Here is a 15,253-nt window from a genome sequence, read left to right as displayed (position 1 = left end):
CTCAAAATGGCCCTGCGACCCACCAGTTGAGAAACACTGCTATAGACTACACACAGACAGTCTGAACTACCACTACACTATAGACTACACAAAGACAGTCTGAACTACCACTAATAGACTACACACAAACATCCTGAACTACCACTACACTAGAGACTATACACTAGGGCTGCACGATTCTTGCTAAAATGGGAATCACGATTTTTCTTTCCAAGAATTGAGATCACGATTCTCTCACATGATTCTTATTTTTCGTCATCATTTAAAAAAGTAAAGTAAAAAAAAAGAAAAAAAAAATGTTTTAAGTAAAAGAAAAATGTAAAAGATCGTCATTTAGAAATGAGATCGCATAGGTCTATGAATCGAGATTGAGATTTTTTTTTCTATTAACTCATTGACCGCTACGCTCTTTTCCCATCTTTACTCAATGGCGCCAGCGTTATTGACCATTTTAGCGATGTTTGCGGACCCATCGTGTGTTCTGTATTATAGCTATGGAGACAATAGTATGGCTCATTTTTATATATTTTTTGTATTATCTTTTTCCCCCTCCTTCTTTTTCCGATTTTTCTCCCATCCCACCCTTCCTGGTTGTTGCGCACTTTCCCCTACTGTTGGTCCGAAAGACCGGAGACTGTCACATGCTTTCCTCCGACGCATGTGCAGCCAGCCGGCAGCCAGCCTGGCCGCGCAGATTCTCACTGGGAGAGTGTAACGTGTGGGAGGCCGCACTACCTCTCTCCAGATCCTACCCTCGCTGAGCAGGCGCCCCGACCGAACTGTAGGGGTCGCTGTCCACAACGCCCAGGACCCACCCGCCAGCTTTCCCACCCTCTAATACTGCCAATTGTATTAGTGTGAACGGCCAGCCAAGCTGGTGACAACGCCGGGAGCTGGATTCGAACATGCAAATCCAGCATCTCCGGCGTTGGTGACGAACGCAATCTCCGCTACGCCACCTGACCGCCCCCTTAGTATGGCTCATTTGACACAGGCATTGTTTATTGTCCAAGACTGATTAACCAGTTAATTTCTACATACTGTAGTTTGTGCGCTATTCCATGCTAAACATCGCCCCTTTCCAGAATAATAGTCTTTTTTCATAGATAGCGAGATATGACGCGGTATATGCATTATGCCCAAATCGTTCGGGTTGCTCGCCTGAAACCCCAAATACTTCCAAATCAAAGGTATATATACCATATACATATGTGTCTTCACAAAATCGTTTTAACTTGAAACTGCGATCGTTACCAAAAGCATGTTTTAGGTCCGGTAAAATACGACACTGCGATCGATACAAAAACATGTTTTAGGTTCGGTAAAATAGACATAGAATAGAACTTACCTTAGCCAGAAGGTACTCCAAAAAGAATAATCCCAGTGATCCCATCGTGATCGCGATTACTTGTGTATACGGGAAGCGATAGGTTTGAGGCGATAACATCTCTGAGTGATCGCTCGTCATTGCAATTCCAACGTAGGCAGCTGTGCCAAGGAGACCCAGGGAGCTCCGGCCGAGTGTTTAGAACGGGGATCAAAGGGAAAAGATCAAAGGGTCAAAACCCGAGAAAAGTCGGGTTTGGCGCTCAGCGGTTGGCGACGAAACTCGACTTTTCTCGGGTTTGGCGGGAAAAGAGTTAATCGTGTAGCCCTACTACACACAGACATCCTGAACTACCACTACACTACACACAGACATCCAGAATAACCACTACACTAGAGACTACACACAGACATCCTGAACTACCACTACACCACACTACACACAGACAGTCTGAACTACCACTACACTACACACACAACACACAGACAGTCTGAACTACCACTACACTAGAGGCACAAGGCAGGTGAACTATGTTACTGCCTGGCTGTTATCTATGGGTCATGGATGGATACATACAACAACATAGAACATAGATAATATTGTGATGGAAATAAACATTGCTACAGTCCACGAGATACAGAAAGTTGATGCTTTTTTGCATCAAAATCCGCGGTTGTGTTGAACAATGAACATGACAACATTTGAGTCTCACGTCCTGTTCCCACGTGAAGTGTTAGTTCACGTGGGGACAGGCAATTCTATGCATAAGTAAAGTCAAGTCAAGAGTTTTATTTGTCACGGCATACAAGCATACAGTGAAATGCGGGGGGGGGTCATGCCCGCAGCGATTGTGCAATAATACAAGTAATAAGAATAGGAATGAGAATAAGACATTTGTGCAATAATACAAGTAATAAGAGTAAAGACATAACCGGTATAATGTACATAAAGTTTACAAAAAGCATGGTAAGACATGCTAAGGTCCTGCGATAGTGCAATACAGTGTTAGCTACGGCCGAGGCACTGGGTCTTATGTACACTACTATACAATGCTATACAATCTACAGTTATACTGTGTGTCCTTATGCTAACTTGCTATCTCCATCTATTTACTATACAAGAACCACTCCCGTTCTTTTTAAATTTTTTAAAGTGACCGTTGAGTGTGTGTGTGTGTGTGTGTGGGTGTGTGTGTGTGTGTGTGTGTGTTCATGCTAAAGTGACTGTTAGTGTGTGAGCGTATACAGTGTGTGTGTTGTGTGTGTGCTCATGTGTGCTTGTGTGTGGAGAGTTCAGTGTTCAAGGCTCTGATGGCCTGGGGGAAGAAGCTGAGCCGAAGTCTCTCTGTCCCAGTTGCTGGTGTGCGCAGGCGTTTGCCTGACCGCAGCAGCTTGAACAGGCTGTTGTTGGGGTGGTGAGGGTCATAAGCCTGTCAGTCAGATTGATAGACTTGTTACTGTCTGTTACCTCCAACTCACCTTGTGTTTTACCATGGCAGACCTATTTCCATGTTGTCCCATTCACTTCAGCACACTTAGGTAACATGTGCATGTGCGTGTGTCTGTGTCTGTGTGTGTGTGTTGCCAAGCCATTGTTGAGGTGGGAATGTGCCCACGTCATGGTTCTCATTACTCAACACTCTCCAGCCAGGTGCCGTGTGTGGAGAAGGCAAGCCTCGAGTTACAGTCCAGTTGACTCTGATCTCAGACCAGCAGGGCTACATGCGGTTGCAGAGGCCGGGGGTTACAGTCCAGCTGACTCTGATCTCAGACCAGCAGGGCTACATGCGGTTGCAGAGGCCGGGGGTTACAGTCCAGTTGACTCTGATCTCAGACCAGCAGGGCTACATGCCGTTGCAGAGGCCGGGGGTTACAGTCCAGCTGACTCTGATCTCAGACCAGCAGGGCTACATGCCGTTGCAGAGGCGGGGATCTTAACCACTACACTGTCTCACAACCATGTGCTGTGTTTTTAGCTCCAGATGGTCTTCACTCTGTACCACACGCACACGCACACACACACATACACTAATTAATTATCTGTGTGTTCTCAGCTCCACCTGGTCCACTGGAACTCAGACAAGTACAGTCTGTTTGAGGAGGCAGTCATGGAGGAGAATGGCCTGGCTGTTATTGGAGTCTTCCTAAAGGTAATTGATTGATTGATTGAAAACTGTATTAACAAGATTGCAGAATGGGTACAATACTACAGTACGGCTCAATATAAACAACTGCTTTCACTGTATGCCCTGGGATGTATGTGACAAATAAACCTCTTGAAACCTTGAATCTGCTAAGAGGATGCAGACCAGAAAAATACTTTCGTCTTGTTTACATCGGCGTCCCCCATTTTCAATTCATCAGGACATTTATGACATACAAGACATACAGATATACAGAACTGTGTAGTAAAAAGAGATCATAAAAAATAAGAGTAAATCTCTCTCTCTCTCTCTCTCTCTCTCTCTCTCTCTCTCTCTCTCTCTCTCTCTCTCTCTCTCTCTCTCTCTCTCTCTCTATTCAATTCAAAGGGGCTTTATTGACATGGGAAACATACATACGTTTACGTGACAAAATGGCATCCAATGTAATAAAAAAAGTCAACCAACGAACTAGATTCTTGTACCGGATCTCCTCTCTGGTAAACAAGAATACCCTGAAGACTCTGGCAGGAGCACTCATTCAAGGGTACTACGACTATGCTTGTGTAGCACTTGTGTTAATAACAGTAACAGCTGTTTGCCACGGGCACAGTTCTAGGTTCGAATGTGACGAGGAGTAATATGCACAATTAAAAGAATAGTAGACCAGAGGCAGAGTTATAACAATAACCAGTGTTTTAATTAAAATCGCGCTAGATAAACAGTAATAATACATACATACGTAAAGTACAAGTTATGCTTTGAAGTATCCCTTTTAGATTAGGTCAGTAACCTCTCCGTGCGGGAGGGTTAGGTCGATATCAAGGCCTAGGTCGATTGGATCAACACATTGGGGTTCGTTCAGACGTCTCTGAGGTTATCATCGGTAACTCTATATTAGTTTATCAGGGAATGCAAATACCTTATTAGGTGAATTGGCCCTTTAAACTCTTTTTCTTTACAGGAAGTGATTCGGCTATAATCGAGATGTCATCTAGAAGGTTCTATTATGACATCACCACAAACGGTCTAGAAGATTCTATGTTCTAGAAGGTTCTATTATAACATCATACAGTGGTAGCATTTACCCTCTAATTCTTATAGGAGAATATCTGTATCCATATATCAAGTTAAATCAACTCAAATACAAAATACAATATCAAAATAACACAAGATGAACGGGATCGACTCCCTTGGAAGTCCTTGTAGTCTCGTTCAGTTCAAACCTACCGGACTGTTAGTTGAGCAATAGTTGAGCATCAGGCTGGCATTAGTCTGGAGGTATATCAAATGTTCCGGGGTTGGCTCGCCATCGGGTATCGATCCAGCTGGGCACACTTGGTGATGGGTGGTCTGGACTGCTCCGGGATGCTGGTTGAGACTTGCTGCTTTCAGTCGGTTGGTTAGTCCGGTCCGTCTGGTCGATGTTGCTGGTTCGGAGGTCGAGGCAGAAAGAGAGCTGGCTTCTTCTTCTTCTTCTTATTTGAATTTCCGGCAGAGTAGACGCATCGAGGCGTATTACTGCCCTCCGCAATTCTTTTTATGGGCTCTTCTTCTTCTCCTTCTTCTCTTTCTTCACCTTCTTTTTCTTCTTCTACTGGACCCCGTCATCACCTACATTGTCCATTGGAGTGCAGCTACTGCTGCTACTTCCTGTCTGAGCCCCCCTCCGCGGGACCCACCTTGTCCCTCGCAGCCTTGTCCCTCGCAGCCCCCTCAGCCCGAGAGCTGGCTTCTTCTTCTTCTTCTTATTTGAATTTCCGGCAGAGTAGACGCATCGAGGCGTATTACTGCCCTCCGCAATTCTTTTTATGGGCTCTTCTTCTTCTCCTTCTTCTCCTTCTTCACCTTCTTTTTCTTCTTCTACTGGACCCCGTCATCAACTACATTGTCCATTGGAGTGCCTCTACTGCTGTAGAGAGCTAGCTGTATTTATAGGAAACCAAGATGTTCCGGAACGTTCTATATGACATCATAGGATGACATCACAAAGGTTCCAGAACCTTCTATCATGACATCATACGCTGGTTTACATTCTATATACAGGAAGTGGGACCTCATGGTAAAACAGGAAGTGGTAGCTCACAGATAAACAGGAACTATTTATGTTCCTTTGATAATTATGAATCTGAACCCTGGGTTACATTCTCCCCTTCTATCCTAATGCACGTCCCTGTGCATATTATCCCAGGACTACATTATCACAATCCTATGGGGTTCTGGGGAGTCTGGCCCTAGAATGTTTTACTTTCTAGAAAGTTCTTACCTACTAACATTAACTATTTATGTTCCTATGCTAGTTATGAATCTGGACCATGGGTTACATTCTCCCCTTCTATCCTAATGCACGTCCCTGTGCATATTATCCCAGGACTACATTATCACAATCCTATGGGGTTCTGGGGAGTCAGAGTCACCTAACGAGTCTGCGATTACTGAGCTTAGACTCTGTAATATTGAATATCGTCACTAGTGGGTTTCCTAGTCGGTGATAAGTCAGGGTTTTTGGAGGTTCCCTATGTCTTGTCGACCTTCTTGGCTGTTCATCTATGACCTCTCTTTCGGTTTCTCTTTCCACATCGTTGTGGACATTCCCCGGTCCATCGGGTTCGGTCTCCAGTTCATTCATGTTAGTATTGTTCTCCTCTGAACTCATAACTGGTAAGGTCTTGTCGGGTAGGTTGTCCTCTTCCGGATCCATGTCAGGTAAGTGATTTTCCCGATCCGCTGTATCTGGAGCTCCCTCCGGAATAATGACTCCGTCTGAGGGGTCTTGCTCGACAGTGGACACTGGAAAGAGTCGTGTTTCCACCACTAGACCTCCCTGGTCATAGTGATAAGGGAGATCAAGATAGTCATCATCTGGGTCTTCTCCCTCCGATTCATTCAAGCTTTCTTCTCTTGGGCTCTGTCGAGTTCTTGGTCGCTTAGCTTTGTCCTTTACAGTAGGTCCATCTTCCACAGGGGTAGTAGGAAGGAAGCCGCAAGGTAGCAGTAGGTCTCTGTGGAGCGTTCGTAGTGGACCATCTCTGGTTTCAGGTCGCACTACATAGACTGGGACATTTCCAGTGTGTTTCACTACAATATAGATATCTGCTTCCCACCGGTCTGCTAGCTTGTGCTTTCCTCTGAGGCGGACGTTCTTGACGAGAACCCTGTCACCTTCCTGCAGGGTAGACTCAACAACTCGTTTGTCGAATCTGGCTTTGTTGCGGTCCGCCGTCTTCTGTGCATTTTCTGTAGCTACTCTGTAACTTGCTTCAAGGTGCGATCTCAGACTGCGGACGTACTGCGAGTGTGAGCCTGGCTTGTAGTTGACAGGTAAGTTGAAGGCTATGTCCAAAGGCAATCTTGGCTGTCGCCCGAACATCAGTTCATACGGGGTGAATCCAGTAGTGTCGTTCTTAGTACAGTTGTAGGCGTGTACTAGGGGTTTGACGTAGTCTCGCCAATGGCTCTTCTTCTGATTCTCCAGGGTGCCCAGCATATTAAGCAGGGTCCTGTTGAAGCGTTCTACTGGATTTCCCCTTGGATGGTACGGGGTAGTTCGTATCTTTTTGATGCCGGCTAGCTCACACAGCTCTCTAATTGTGCGGGATTGGAAATCCACACCTTGGTCGCTGTGGAGCTTCTCCGGGATACCATAGTGGACAATGAAGTTGTCCCACAGGCATTTAGCGACTGTCCGCGCTTTTTGATTTGCGGTAGGGATCGCTACTGCGTATTTCGTAAAGTGGTCCGTAATGACCAAGATGTCCTTTGTGTTACTGGAGTCTGGTTCCAGGCTGAGAAAGTCCATGCACAGCAACTCTAGTGGTCGTGTGGCTGTGATGTTCACCAACGGGGCAGCTCTCTCTTGTGGAACCTTACGCCGTACACATCGGTTGCAGGTCCTGATCTTTGTCTCTACTTCAGCTGACATTTTGGGCCAATAGAATCGCTTTCGGACGAGGTCTAGGGTTCGGTCCACGCCCATGTGGCCCATGTCATCGTGAAGGCTTTTTAAGACCATAGGTCTCAGGTCTTCCGGCATCACAAGTTGATGGTGGGTCTGTGCGCCTTCTTGCCTCTTCCTGTACAGGACCCCGTCCAATACTAACCGATTCCACTCTCTTAGTAGAAGGTAAAGTTCGGGGATTTCCTTTCTGAGTGTCGGTGGAGGTTTCTCCCCTGCCTCCACTAGCTGTAGTACTTGACTGATACAGGTGTCGGCTCTTTGCTTTGCTCTCATTTCGGCAGGAGTTATCAGCGGAACGACGGGTAGGCCACCCAGCTGATCTTCTCCTTGGAAGCTGTCTGGGATTGCACTTGGGTGGAGGGCAAGTGATACCACCGATGCACGGCTGGATGGTGTCTCTGTAGAGCCGTTGTCGATCACTTCGCGAACTAAGTGTCTGTCGCAGATGGCTATAATGATGTCTTCACTCATGTTTGTGTGCTCTGGTTCCAGGAGGTGTCTTTTCGCAAACTGTTGTATTCTTTCCATCTCTTTTATCGATTTTGCGTCATCCGCTGGTCTGCTGTGTGGGCGCCAGGACAGCCCATCCGCGTCTTGATTCTGGTTCCCAGCTCTGTATTGCAGCTGGAAGTCGAAGGTAGATAGATCGGATAACCATCTGTAGCTTGCGGCATCAAGCTTAGCCGTGGTAAGGACATACGTCAGTGGGTTGCTATCAGTGACAGCAAGAAATGGTCGTCCGTAGAGGTAATCCTGGAACTTCTCAGTTACCGACCATTTTAAGGCAAGGAACTCCAATTTATGGGCAGGATACCTGGTTTCACATCTTGACAATCCGCGGCTTGCATACGCGATGACACGCTTCTGTCCTTGCTGCTCCTGGTAAAGGGCGGCGCCGAGACCTAGTGCGCTTGCATCTGTGTGCAATATGTAGGGCTTTTCGGGGTCGGCGAAACCGAGAACAGGGGTAGTTGTCAGCTTTTCTATGATAGCGTCGAAAGCTGTCTGGCAAGCGGGGGTCCATCTGTCATGGAAGGGAGCTTTAGGGTCGTAATACTTCTCGGTGGTCACTGTAGCTTTTCCATGCTTATTCATTGGAGGGTATCCGGCAGTAAGTGCGTTGAGGGGTTTCACTATCTTGGAATAGTCTTTGACGAATTTACGGTAGTACCCGCAGAATCCTAGAAATGCTCTCAGTTCTTTCAGCTTGGTTGGCTTTGGCCAGGTGGTGAGTGCGGTTGTCTTTTCTGGGTCCGTTTCGACTCCTTTCTCAGACACTATGTGGCCTAGATACCTTACGGAGGTCTGGAAGAATTTGCACTTTTCGGGTGATAGCTTTAACCCATACTCTTTCAGATGGCTCAGGACTCGCATGAGTCGTGCCTCGTGTTCCTCTAGCGTTGAAGAGAAAACGATCAGATCGTCCAGGAAGACGAGGGTTTGCTTCAAGTTCAACTCTCCCACGCACCGCTCCATAAGCCGCTGGAACGTGCCTGGCGCATTTGTTATTCCTTGAGGCATTCTATTGAACTCAAAGAATCCCAGCGGGCAGACAAATGCTGTCTTGTGCTTGTCCTTTTCTTCCATTTCGATCTGGTAATAACCAGATTTGAGATCTAGCACTGAGAACCATTTGGACCCAGTCAGTGCTGAAAAGGAATCCTCCAGGTTGGGCAGGGCGTATGAGTCCTTTACTGTTTGGAGGTTCAGTTTCCTGTAGTCTATGCATAGCCTGACATCGCCGTTCTTCTTCCTGACGACTACAATTGGCGACGAGAAGGGTGATTCAGATTCTCGGATGACTCCAGTGTCGAGGAGCTGTTGAATGTGGGCGCGCACAGCTTCTATATCTTGAGGGTGTATAGGTCTCGCCCGTTGTTTGAATGGTGTCTTGTCATTGAGCTTTATGTGATGCTTTATCTTGTCAGTGCATCCGAAGTCGAGATCGTGGTGGGCGAAAACTTCTTGCATGGAGTTCAGCCGTTCCGTTATCTTCTCTTTCCACTCTTGAGGTACTGGAGAGTCTCCAAAGTCAAACTTGAGCTTTGATGTTTGGTTAGGGTCTGTCGATAGTTCTGCGTCAAGCGTCTTGAGCGGCCGGACACTCATGACTGCATGTATCTCTGCTATCACAACCTTCGGGGACAGGGTGATATCGTGGTCGGACTCGTTCTTAAGGAGGACTGGTATACAATGTGGCAGTTTTCGTGGTAGCTCTGCTAAGCCATCTGATACCAGGATTCCCCCTGGCAAGGCCGTTGACCTTGGGGACTCTATCATCACCCATCTTCCTGCGTTGGTTGCTCTGCAACTCACTAATCCCTCGAGGACTTTGGTCTGACCTGGAGCGATAGTTTCAGGGTCTTTGCTATGTAGTTTCACTTCGCCCAGGCTGGACTCCGCAGACTGTTTATATCTGGCTTCAAGGGTTCTCAAGACTACCTGGTAGCCGTAGGGCCGGGATTGGTAGTTCTTAGATGTGGTATCTGCGCACTGCTGGTACAGGCTATCTAGGGCGTTAGTGCCTACCAGCACTGTTGACAGGGAAGCGCTCATATCAGGCACAATCAGCGCTAGGGTGGCGATGTCGATGTCTACGCCGAACATGCTCCGTGGAAACGTGATTGTAGTTTCGACGTAGCCGAGGTAGGGGATCTCCTGCCCATTGGCTCCTTCCACTTCAAGCAGGTCGTATAAGGAGTTAAGGGGTAGGTGGGACATGTTCTCGTGATAGAAGGAATTCGGGATCGTTGTTACTTGGGAGCCTGTATAGAGTAAGCAGCTGCATTCTTTACCTTCCAGGATTACTTGTGCAGTGCATTTAGCTCCAACCAGTCCTTTAGGTATGGCCGCCACTTTGGCATAAGTGGCCGAGGCGCGCCACTGCCGTCTGGGACATCTCTCTCGTACCCCAGTTCCTGCTCGTCCCTCTGCAGCAACTGTCTTTAGTTTAAATTCAGGTCCCAGACCTGCTGTTTTTCAGCTAGTAACTTATGTTTCAAGTCCACCAGAGAGGGGTTCGGCTCGCTCTCGCATTGGTGTCTCATGTGTCCATCTTCTCCACAGCTGAAACAATACCAGGGTCTGGGTCTATGGCTTGTGTAGGGCTTTGGGTTTTGAGTCTCTGACTTTTGGGCCTTGGGAGTACCTCGGTTAATCGTCGGGTTAACTGATGCCTTGGCTTCTTGCTTGGGAGCTGGCCTAGCTTGTCTGTTCTGGTTGTCCCTCATTCCCAGGATCTGTGTCTGTAGGTCTGCAATTAGGCCCTCTAACCGTTGGAAGTTGGAGCTGGTGTCCGGAATCGACTTTGGAGCGTATTCCTCTTCCCTTTGGGTCCAGCTGCCCTGGGCGTTACTCGATACCCTTGGCCTCAAAACGTTCAGGCTCTGTCTCATGCGGTATTCTTTGGAAGAGCGCTGGTCTTCTACGGTGCGGATTAACAGGAGGAATTCGGTAAAGGTAGGTAGGGATGGGAATCGAAAACCGGTTCCCATTGGGAACCGGTTCCTAATTGGCCGATGCCTGGAACCGTGTGGCTCCTGTGACTTTCGATTCCCTTATCGCTGCCTACAGTTGCACAATAACGTTACGTTAGCATGTAGCCATGGCAGACTCTATTTGATTCCTTAAGGGCTCGAAATTGCCTGGGTTTTGGTAATATGCTCCCGAAATGCTCCCGCTGTTTGGCTACTTCTATGTGCAGTGAAAACTACTTGAATGCTTTAGAACCCAGCCATTGATTTAGATCAGGGTGAGCTAAAATTAGCCGCGGAGCTAACGTGAGCTAACGTGAGCTAACGCTATTTAATCAAGCTCACAAAGAGAGATAAACAGCTGACAGCGGATAGTACAGGTACAAATACAATAAAACAGCAGGTGGGGGCTGTTGTGTAAACCTTGTACTCTTTAGTTCACATATAATGAGAGACGTGGGTGCTTGTTTACATGTCTGTAAGCCAGGAAGTACAGTGGTGCAACATACAAATGTGTCCGTGTAGCAACACAAGACAATACATAAAGGACAGGGGCCCGGGGAGGGAGCTCTCTCTCTCTCTCTCTCTCTCTGTGTGTGTGTGTGTGTGTGTGTGTGTGTGTGTGTGTGTGTGTGTGTGTGTGTGTGTGTGTGTGTGTGTGTGTGTGTGTGTGTGTGTGTGTGTGTGTGTGTGTGTGTGTGTGTGTGTGTGTGTGTGTGTGTGTGTGTGTGTGTGTGTGTGTGTGTGTGTGTGTGTGTGTGTGTGTGTGTGTGTGTGTGTGTGTGTGTGTGAGAGAGTGTGAGTGAGAGACAGAAGTCAGAGGAATAACAACCTGTTATTCAATAGATTAAATTAGTTTAAGAATAAAAAAATAAATACATTTTAAGAGAATCTCAAATACATTATTTTATTTAAGTGTAGGCTATAGTTAATGTTTAATTTTTTACAGTTTTTGTATTTTTCTGACATGGGGGCTCAACAATAAATGACAATCAGAAATGTCAAGTTGCATGTTGTTATTCTAACCAGCTTAGACCCCGACGCTCTGCATCTTCTGGCCGCCTCAGACCTACTCCTATCCGAGCTCCGGGAGGGTCATCAAAGAGAAGTCGCCTATTCTCAGTCCTTGCCCCACAATGGTGGAATGAACTACCCACCCCAGTTAGGACAGCCGAATCACGTCCAATCTTTCGCCGTCGACTAAAGACGCACTTCTTCAACCATTATCTGAATAAAAAAAAATATATCTAACCCTAACTAACCGTACTGTCATGCACTTGTCCTAATAAACTAACCTACACTGTAGCACTCAACACTTTGATGAACATTGTTGCTCAGCTGATAGAGTTGTGCCCTTCCTGATGGCTTGTCGTACAGAACTTGTAAGTTGCTTTGGATAAAAGCGTCAGCTAAATGACTAAATGTAGTTATGTTGCATTTCCAATTTATTTATTTAAATTATAAATTGATCAGGTATCGATAAGGGAATCGATAAAGAATCGAATCGATAAGCAGAATCGATAATGGAATCGTATCGATAAAATCCTATCAATTCCCATCCCTAAAGGTAGGTGGGTTGTTCTTTCTCTGTGCTAGCTGCAGATCGGTTAGCATGGCGGTGTCCCTGCAGCCTCTGATGTATTGGCTTAGCAGTTGCTGATCGAGGGCGGTGGCCGCTACGCCCCCCCTCCTATAGGTGGTAGTCAGGATCTCCTGTAGTCGCAGAAGGTAAACTGATGATTTCTCTCCAACGGATTGCACTGTACTCAGGTACTTTGCATAAAGATCAGCTCCATCTTCAATGGCCCCAAAGGCGGCGTCGAGGCTCTCCAGGTACCTCCCTGGAGGACAGTCAGGTTCCAGGTGTCTTACGATGCCACTGGCGGGTACCATGAGGCTATCCAGGAGTCTCCGGGATTTGAGTACATCAGGCACTCTTGGGTCGTTGAGGAGAAGGGCCGCATTGGTACGCCATGTCTCGTAGTCTACTTCTCTGTCGGGCTGAGGGCTTCGCCCAGAGAAGGGTCGGAGCCTCAGGGATGCTTGACTGAGCATGGCTGCGTCTTCGTTTCTCATTAGGTGCTCCACAATTATCTTTTGCACCCCAGGGGGGTTGACCTCAGCTTGTGTCAGAACAGGTTGTGCATTCTCTTGCGGGCGCACTGCTGCTGGGGGCCAGCGGGGCTCGGGTACTGGCTCCGCTCGGCTTGGCCCGGGTGAGGGGCTTGCTTGTGTTGCAGGCCCCGGACCCGGTGGGGGGTCCATTCGGAATACGTCCCCCCCGGTCCCTTCGTCGGGATGGGGGCGGCGGTTGAGGGCGGCGCTGATGGCGTCGAGTTCTCGCGTGAGGACGTCCACCAGGGCTTCGCCCCTCCCTTCCGCTATCCCCGCTAGCTCTGTGAGAAAAGTCTGTGTAGCCGCGTCACTGGCTACAGGGTCATACACGCTGGCCAAATCTCTAATGAAGTACTCCGCTTGGGGCGTGTTTAGTCGGAACTTGGTAACTGCTTGCGGGCCTTCGTATTCTATAATAACCCGTGATTCGGGCTCTGAGCCGTCAGGAGCTACCAAGAACGTCCTCCGAATGGTGCCGCGTTCCATCAGGTATTCATTCAGTTTAGTGTCAGAGGTAATATCGGCTATACCGCGGACTATGATTGAATTAGTGAGTCTCACGCTGCTAGTTTGAACTACTTCCATCGCTACACGCTATTTAACCTTCTGCCTTAAAGGCTAATAATCCAGTTAACTGTGATATACTCCTCCTGGCTGGCTCGCCAAATTTATGTAGCACTTGTGTTAATAACAGTAACAGCTGTTTGCCACGGGCACAGTTCTAGGTTCGAATGCGACGAGGAGTAATATGCACAATTAAAAGAATAGTAGACCAGAGGCAGAGTTATAACAATAACCAGTGTTTTAATTAAAAGTGCGCTAGATAAACAGTAATAATACATACATACGTAAAGTACAAGTTATGCTTTGAAGTATCCCTTTTAGATTAGGTCAGTAACCTCTCCGTGCGGGAGGGTTAGGTCGATATCAAGGCCTAGGTCGATTGGATCAACACATTGGGGTTCGTTCAGACGTCTCTGAGGTTATCATCGGTAACTCTATTAGTTTATCAGGGAATGCAAATACCTTATTAGGTGAATTGGCCCTTTAAACTCTTTTTCTTTACAGGAAGTGATTCGGCTATAATCGAGATGCCATCTAGAAGGTTCTATTATGACATCACCACAAACGGTCTAGAAGGTTCTATGTTCTAGAAGGTTCTATTATAACATCATACAGTGGTCGCATTTACCCTCTAATTCTTATAGGAGAATATCTGTATCCATATATCAAGTTAAATCAAATCAAATACAAAATACAATATCAAAATAACACAAGATGAACGGGATCGACTCCCTTGGAAGTCCTTGTAGTCTCGTTCAGTTCAAACCTACCGGACTGTTAGTTGAGCAATAGTTGAGCATCAGGCTGCCATTAGTCTGGAGGTATATCAAATGTTCCGGGGTTGGCTCGCCATCGGGTATCGATCCAGCTGGGCACACTTGGTGATGGGTGGTCTGGACTGCTCCGGGATGCTGGTTGAGACTTGCTGCTTTCAGTCGGTTGGTTAGTCCGGTCCGTCTGGTCGATGTTGCTGGTTCGGAGGTCGAGGCAGAAAGAGAGCTGGCTTCTTGAGAGCTAGCTGTATTTATAAGAAACCAAGATGTTCCGGAACGTTCTATATGACATCATAGGATGACATCACAAAGGTTCCAGAACCTTCTATCATGACATCATACGCTGGTTTACATTCTATATACAGGAAGTGGGACCTCATGGTAAAACAGGAAGTGGTAGCTCACAGATAAACAGGAACTATTTATGTTCCTTTGATAATTATGAATCTGAACCCTGGGTTACACTTGCACCTCATGGTACCAAAGCACCTCAAAGGCGCTAAAAACAAGATTACAAACATCACAAAACAAACTAGTCAGACTACTACTTGACCTTACCCCTAGAACCCACCTCACCCCTGCACACTTTGACAACCTAGGATGGCTTAGAGTAGACGACAGGGTACAGCAACTTGCAATGGGCCTGGTCTACAAGATGCACTACACGACCAGGGTACCCATGTACATGTCAAAATACTTCCCAAAGGTCCGTGAATACTACGACCACAACACCAGAGGAAGCTCAACAAATCATGTTAAACCCAGATTCGGCTCAAACAAGGGACTAAACACGTTTCGCAATTATGCCACATCAATGTGGAACGCCCTACCCAAAGCTGTAAAGGAATGTGAATCCCTACCCACATTCAAAACCGCTCTTAAAGAGCACCTACGGGAGGCTGC

At 47.0% G+C, this 15,253-nt stretch overlaps 1 protein-coding gene across 2 annotated transcripts in view; it reads left to right on the top strand.

The window, feature by feature from the left end:
* The window catches only part of ca5a (carbonic anhydrase Va), a 60,563-nt gene that overhangs the window by 28,877 nt on the left and 16,433 nt on the right, over positions 1 to 15,253 (top strand). For both annotated transcript variants that reach the window (XM_084316196.1, XM_084316197.1), the window contains exon 4: positions 3,381 to 3,476. In XM_084316196.1, coding sequence (XP_084172322.1) covers positions 3,381 to 3,476 — 96 coding nt within the window. The remainder of the gene's footprint in view (positions 1 to 3,380; positions 3,477 to 15,253) is intronic.

Source organism: Notolepis coatsorum, assembly GCF_963971535.1.
Source record: "Notolepis coatsorum genome assembly, chromosome: 6".
NCBI classification, from domain to species: Eukaryota; Metazoa; Chordata; class Actinopteri; order Aulopiformes; family Paralepididae; genus Notolepis; species Notolepis coatsorum.
Note: the sequence above shows the minus strand (reverse complement) of the source record. Positions and strands in the feature narration are given on the sequence as shown.